The 7,671-nt window shown below is 43.3% G+C and overlaps 1 protein-coding gene across 4 annotated transcripts in view; it reads right to left on the minus strand.

The window, feature by feature from the left end:
- Positions 1 to 5,666: 5,666 nt before the first annotated feature.
- mbd2 (methyl-CpG binding domain protein 2) overlaps positions 5,667 to 7,671 on the minus strand; it is a 75,146-nt gene continuing 73,141 nt past the window's right edge. For all 4 annotated transcript variants that reach the window (XM_017716689.2, XM_017716685.2, XM_017716688.2 and 1 more), the window contains one exon: positions 5,667 to 6,133. In XM_017716689.2, the coding sequence (XP_017572178.1) occupies positions 6,124 to 6,133 (10 nt within the window). In that variant the 3' untranslated portion in view covers positions 5,667 to 6,123. The remainder of the gene's footprint in view (positions 6,134 to 7,671) is intronic.

A 7,671-nucleotide genomic window follows, 5' to 3' on the forward strand; every position in this document is an offset into this window, starting at 1 on the left:
TTGCGGAGGATAGAGAAACGCAACACAGCCGCTGTCCATACACACAAACAGCTTTCTCAGATATTTAGCCGTAAGAATAAACCACTGGGCGTGGAGATGGGTCGTTCTGCAGAAACGTCCACTTTATTATCTACCTACAGGAGTCACTGGTGTAACCGATCGTCATCGGTGTTACACTTAACAAAGGTCACACCAGAGACGTTTTTAATGAACGATGCGTTTTACTAAACGGCGGCTACAGAACATCAAACCACACGCTGACCATCACGGAACGTCCACTAAAATATGCAATTTAGTCCATTTTCACAGGAACCTGGGAATAAAGTTGGTCACACCAGTGACATCAGCTGAAAGCTTCATATGAGATCATGAGCTGAATGAGAGAATCTCTGAGAACTGAGAGACGCAGTGGACTCACCACGAGCTTTTCTCCATAGATCCTCAGACAACAGGTGAAAGGAGGTCGAGTGACGTCATCGGTGTGACTTTTATTTCAAAATAAGAGATTTTTTTGTTTTTTACGCAGTTACACCAGAGACACGACTCCTGGGGAACTTTCATTCTATATTTTATAACATTTATTTGGCTTTTGTTGTCTTATGTGTCACGACTGGTCCCTCCCAGTCTTCCGTGTGCTTCTTTGTTTGGTTTCTTGACTCCGCCTTCGATTGTTTCCACCTGTTTTGCACCTGTGTCTTGTGAACCATTGTTATCCCTGTTGTATTTAAGCCCTGTGTTTTCCCCCCTCTGTGTTTGCTCGTCTTTGGACGTATCGTTTGTAGTATATGGTTTTGTTTTCTGTGTTCTAGTCTGTTTCGCTGTTTGTTATGTCTGTTCCCCAATCTGTCCGTGTTGGCTCCTTGACTCTGGACTGTCTAGACCCTGATTTTGAATTCGCCCGTAATAAATCTCACTTTTCTCAGCATTTGCCTCCGCCTCCTCAACACTCGTTACATTGTCATTTGAATCATAACTTCATAGTAGAGATTAGTGCAGTTAAAACTGCAGAAAAACATGTTTTTACTTCAAAATATGGCCTCAGCCTTCACACACGACTGAGGACGAGCTCTTCTGTGGTGCTTGGAATTCAGTAGGATTGATTTATAAACCAGTGCTGCTGAATTGAGGCTCAAGATGGTGTAGCTGTTAAAATAACTTGATTTATTTTTTAAATATGAATAAATTGTAACCCCAACATGTTTTTCATTTGTAATATGAGATTATGAGACACCAAAATGGACATGTAACACCATCACTGTCCCTACACCCAAGCAGCTATCTCAGACATTTAGCCGTAAGAATAAACCACTGGGCATGTAGATCTAAAGCCAGAAATCTGTCAAGTTCTGTAAGAAAACGTCAACTGTGCTGAGATGCTAAGTGGCTAGTGCTGGCCATCTGCCCGGTGTCTGGTCCTGCCGGGGTCTGTAGAGCCTGATTAAGTTTTAAAGCTGCACATGTGGCCAAGGCTGCACAGACACATGGCTTTCTATAGTGCTTCTTCAAAGAGCTCGAATCTCGCATCTTAGAAATTTAGAATAACAAGCATGGAAAAAAAAAACTTCTCGCCGCCATTTCCCGAGTCCAAGAATTTATGCAAAACGTGACCATTATAAGATGCAAATGGATTACATTTTGTAAGCAAGCATCTGCCAGCGAGAGAAAAGGGAGGGGGACCGCAAAAAAATTCCGCCGACTGATAACAACTTGGCAACAGTGGACCATTAGCGCATGCAAATGACTGCGCCCAGCGGCCCTGCGGAACTTGCCTTGGCCATAATGAAAAGATCAGAACGCGTCCACGTTCATCGCGCAGATTACAGCACCGCAAGTAAGGCTGCTGCTGCACACCTTGATGATGCATTCCTGCTGGGCATTCCAGAGCGGAAAAGAGCTTTTAGTGAATAAGCATACTTTAAAAGCTATGAATAAAAAAACTGACTATTAATATTTTAAAGCGCAGGTTCATTGTTAGCAAGTCTGCTCTAAAATGTTGAATTAAATCATGGGGCATCAATGTTTAAGACTTTGGAGAAGAACTGCCCACACGGCGGTGTGCAAAAGTTTTTGTTGAGAGTTTTGTTGGTCAAATTACTCGTTTTCGTGATTTCCTAAATGGAGAAAGTCACTGCATGTAAGGAACATCAACGGGAAATCTTCAACACGGTTTAAGGCACAGTTGCTATTTTTTGGGCTGAATGTAAAATACTGGGGAATAACCAGGTGCGTGGCGAAGTCTTCATGATCATCTACTTCGGAAAATGCAGGTCTTGCATGATCAAGACATTGAGACAATGGCAAGGTTTTCATTAGTGATGTTCAAGCTCATTTCCAAGGCCCAGTCCCATTCCACCCCTCGCCCCCACCACGTAGCCCTTATCTCTCTGTTGTCACGCCTAAGGACACTGCGTCCTGATTCTTGAGGAGATAGAGGGGTAGGGCGGAGTGCTGGGGTTACAGGTCCTTCCAAACGGAGGTTTCTCAGAGACCTCAAACAGAGAGTTATGAGAAAAAAAGGAAAAACCAGCAAGACGGCAAACGAAAGACGAAAGAAACCCACAGATGTGAGAATTTCCTCTGTTAAATAATTGCAATGTCTTAGTTTAATGTGTTTCAGTGAATTCTGGTGCTTTTCTTCATAACAAGCATGCGGTCGCTAGTAGTAGCTGACGTCTCCGTAGTTGATGTCTTAGTAGCTAGCAAGCTAACTTTCCAGTTCCACCTTAAATAGTCCAGCAGTTCTGATGCCAGAAGCGCCAGAATGGAACTTTAACTGCTGCACCATTTAAGGTGGAACAGGGAAATTCAAACAGCTGGAGGATATCTGACTTCAGCTTCACATCACTGAATTAGAATTAGGGGGTGGAAAAGGATAAATAACTGCCCCCCTCTTTGAAGGCGTATGATCCCTAAATGTAACTAAAGCCCAGCAGTGAGGAGCTGAACATTACCCTCCTCTGCTGGCACTGCAGACGGGCAGGGTCCCATTTTTGAGGGCCCTAATTTCATAGGGAAGATTTCAACCACTACCCCTGTAATTCAAGGGGGCAAGGTGACTCTCAAAAACAAGGGTAAAGATAAGAAATGGGATTGGGCCAAAAACTTAACCTTGGATTTGCATCATTATTCTGTAATAGCAAACTGACTCTGGGACGGCAGCTTCCAGGATTTGTTGATATTAGGAGAATCTGGTGGCACGGTGGTGCTGTGGGTAGCGCTGTCGCCTCACAGCAAGGGAGGGCCTGGGTTCGATTCCCCGGCAGGGTGACCGGGGTCCTCTCTGTGTGGAGTTTACATGTTAACATTCCTTCGGGTTCTCCGGTTTCCTCCCACAGTCCAAAGACATGCAGTCAGGCCAATTGGACGTGCTACATTGCCCCTAGGTGTGATTGTGACTGTCTATCTGCCCTGTGATGGACTGGCGACCTGTCCAGGGTGTATCCTGCCTTCTGCCCAATGACTGCTGGGATAGGCTCCAGCACGACCCTGACGGAGAAGCAGCTTAGAAAGTGTGTGTGAGTTTGTAGGAGAATCCTTTTGTCCCCTCTAAAAATATCCTGGGGCACTGGCTGCCACAAAAACCCCAAACTATAATAGATCAAACCCTCACACTTCACAGTTGACAAGGTGTTCTCTTCCTCAAATACTGCGTCTAGTTCTTTTCATTGAAACGTACCTCTGGTGACTGTAGCCCAACAGTTCAGTCGTTGCTTCATCGCACCACAGAACTTGATTCCACCTCTGGTTTATCTAGACGTTGTTTTGCATGCTTCAAATGTTGAGGTTACTTTCTGATGACCCTTCCATCTACATGAAGTTTGTCCAACAACAGTGCACAGTGCATCACTATTCCCATCCATCCAAATCGTCCTGTAGGTCTGTGGCAGTGGGGTGGGGGTTTTGCTTTGCATACCTGACCAGCCTGACGTCACAAAGAAAACCATGTATGTCCTCAATCTATCTTATCAATTTTTATTTTTCCTTTGCCTTATGTGAACAGTTCATGATGAATGGCCCAATAGAAATGCTCTAAAATCACTAGGAATAAAGTGGTTTTACACCAACTTACATTGAAAGGTAAGTGTTTTTGCTTCCTCCTGTGAAGTTAGTATTTCAGAGATACTCGACTTTCATAATTTGCTTTCCAGACCTTGTCTTGACGCCAACTGTTCTACGTAGCTGGCATTTATTAATGAGATCCCAGAGTGAAAACCGTAACCAGAACGTGTTAATAGTCTTTTCCTGCTGACCCACATCAGCTTTAGTTTCAGACCCTCAGTCAGCTGCTTAGTTAAGTCCATATCATAATGACATTACAGTATCACTATAATTTAACCCTTAAAACCCCAAAATTTTGGGGGGATTTTTTTTTGGTATTTTGGGTCAATTACAATTACAATTGCAATGATAAAGTATTTAAATGAGTCACATGTTGTTATTCTCAGTTGTTATTCCTGGGCTACTCAGATGTGCCACTGTTTGACGTAACTGTCAAAAGAAATTTGATATCTTTATGAATTTGATCAAAAATGAACCCATCGCCTGATAAATGTTGTCGTTTTTTGCTTATAGAGACCTAAAAAAACAAGTTGCGCCTCAGATCCCGTTTCAGAAAGTGTTCGTCTGGAGTGTCTGGGAGCTGAAATTGGAGTAATTCTGATGGCGATTCATTCTGTTGGTCATTATGAGTGAAAATAAACAATTTTTATTGATTTTCTGTCCTCTTGGATTCAGGCTGAGTGCCCAAACTCTGATACACAGAAAGAAAGGCTTTAATTTTAATTACAAACTGAGCTGCATATTTAATACCAGGTGTTTTTAATACTCAGACTCAATGTCAACTGAAAGACAGAGCTAGATATGATACATTTTAGAATAATACTTCATATTTTTTCTGTTAAAACGTGTTTTAGGGTCTGTTTATGTGAGATAGGCTAGGCTGTTTTCTGTATCGCCTCCCACTTGTGTTCCTGTGTTGGTCCTGGAGGAATGTTGTTTCGTTTCACTGCGTACCTGAAACGGCAATAAAGCCTGACTTGACTTGAAATCTGATTTGTTGCCCTGATGTGACTCGGATCCGATTCATCTGCTTTTTTTCTGCTGCGCTGCGCCGTCATTCAGCGTTACCACGGCAACAGCACCAAACAGTCGTTAAAGCCTGTAAACGGTGGAAAAGCAGCTCATCTCGCCTTTTCCTCCTCCGTCTGGCTCTAATAATGAAGCTGAGAGCTGATCAGAGTTAATGATCTTCTCAGCGAAGCTCGTTCTGCTCGTTAGTTTGTGCTGATGATGCAGTGATTCAGTCGTGTGACGTTACTGAGTAGGAGGAGCTCATGAGGGTCAGTTCAGGCCGGTTCATCACATTAATGACCGATTTGAGTCACTTACCTGAACGAGTGAGAACCATCGAGCCAGAGAGATCGGATCTGAGAGACGAGGCTTGTAATGTGAACGCAGCCTAATGTTAAAAATGTCTCACTTAAAAATGTGACTTCCAAAAACACAGAGAATCTGCTAAATTTGTGCTGCGTGACAGTCTTTAAACTTAACTACATACTCAAGCGCTCCACAGTCATAAAACAACCCCATAACCAGCGCAGATACATGAATATAATCATTTATTTCTTCTATACTGATGCACAAAATGTACAAGTATTTTTTTTTTATTTCATGGTATAAAATTATTTTTTCTTAAATAAGCAAGTTCTCACTCATAAGTATGTAAATGCATTAATTTGTTACAAACCCTGAAAAGGACAAATCCCTTACAACCACTGACACCGGAAAAAAAAAAAAAAAAAAAAAAAGTTAGCAATACAAATCCAGCAGATTGCAACCTGACTCAGTTTCCCAGAAGTATTGCTCAGTATTTGTATAAAATGAACATTTCGGTTCAAAATTTCTGACACAAAATAAGTAATTGTTCTTGATCATAAATCATATGTAGATATGTACTTGAAAATATATGCTCTATTTCCAAAAAAAAAACAAACAAAAAAAAAAGGCCTTGGTTGAAGCTATTTGTAAGAGGGTGGGAAAAGTGTGCTTGGGTCTGCGGTCCGGCTTTCAGTGCAGACCGATGACATCATCTCCAGGAGGTCGATAGTGGGGTGAAGCCTGAATTCAGTGCATTCTGTGGAGTCAAAGGAGAAAAGAGGTGAGTAGAATGACCCTCACTGATATACATGCAGACCACTGACCACTGCATCTCTCACCAATTAGCACCATGGAAACCTGCACATGCACATCTTATAAAAGTGATGTTTCCAGAGCAGATCACTGAAGAGCCGCCGTCTGTTTATAGTTTAGAGCCCAGATTTGGGGAAAAACGGCTCGACTTTCAGTAGAAAAACAAAGTTCAGCTTCTTTTATTATAAGGGTTTAAAATGACATCACCGTCTATTAGACTGGAGAGAAGAGCTACAGCCTCACACGACGCCCAGCTTCTGAATGGAGCTTATGGAGTATGAACGTTATGGAGAACATGACCGAGTGCGGTTTGGAGCCACCAGTGGTCTCAAGGAGTTTAACAAGCTACGTGGAGTTTAATAAAGGAATAAACCGTTTTTAAACACCTCAGTGTCGCTGCTGGACTGAGAACAGTCCACCAACCAAAAATATCCAGCCGACAGAGTCTTGAGACCACTGATGAAGGACTAGAGGATGACCAACACAAACTGTGCAGCAGCAGTCGTCTACCTCTGTGAGGGTCCATGGGGGTCCTGACCACTGAAGAACAGGGTAACAGAGTATCAGAGAAACAGATGGACTACAGTCTGTAACTGTAGAACTACAGAGTGCAGCTATACAGTCAGTGGAGCTGATTAAATGGACAGTGAACTCAGAAACGAGGAGGTGGTCATGATGTCATGCCTGACCGGTTGGTGTATTTATATTCCTTAACAAGGTACTCATCTTTGTCTTCATTGTTGGTGAGCAAAGGCACAAAACAACCTCAAGCCGAATTGAAATGCTGATAACTCGGAGTTGTTTGGTAACTGAGCGATTCATAATTCGATATTTGAGAGATTAATGGACTCAAAACAGGCATCAGTTGAAGCTCTAGTAGGCATGTTAGCTCCCCTCACCTCCTGACTGCAGCGCAGAAGTAGAAGCAAACTTCAGACACCAGACGAGTCGTGGCTGATCAGCTGCATTTGGGGTAATGGGGGGAACCATCGCTTTAAGGAAGGAAGGAAGGAGGTAAAAATAACACGAGGACCTCTGAGGCGAGGTCGGCCCGCCCAAGGGTTTCAGATGGGGTGCGTTGTTGAGGAAAGACCTTATTCACTCGGAGCGCAAACAGGAGGTTTTAAAACAAACCCTCCAGGATCAGCAGAAATCAATAACAGGTTTGCAGCAGCCTCGGCGGAACATGAAACAGAGCGAGGGACGAGGATCCTCAGGGAGGCTGCATATGGGCGAGTGGCTGAAGGGCACAAACACCCTCTGAAGGGCTGCGCTATATACCTGTCGATACAGCAGAGTAAAACAGACTCTCCGGCGCGTAACTCGCCGCCCAACGAACCCAGAAGCCTTTCCGTCCGACTGGCTCCTCCAATATGGATGTTAGTGCTATAGTTTTCTGGCAATTTTCCCTAATATGGGAAAATGAATGCGTTTTTACGAGCATCCGTGCTTCATCAGTCACAAAAGTGCTTTTGATTAGCG

This window comes from Pygocentrus nattereri, chromosome 23, assembly GCF_015220715.1.
Source record: "Pygocentrus nattereri isolate fPygNat1 chromosome 23, fPygNat1.pri, whole genome shotgun sequence".
In the NCBI taxonomy this organism is placed as follows: Eukaryota; Metazoa; Chordata; class Actinopteri; order Characiformes; family Serrasalmidae; genus Pygocentrus; species Pygocentrus nattereri.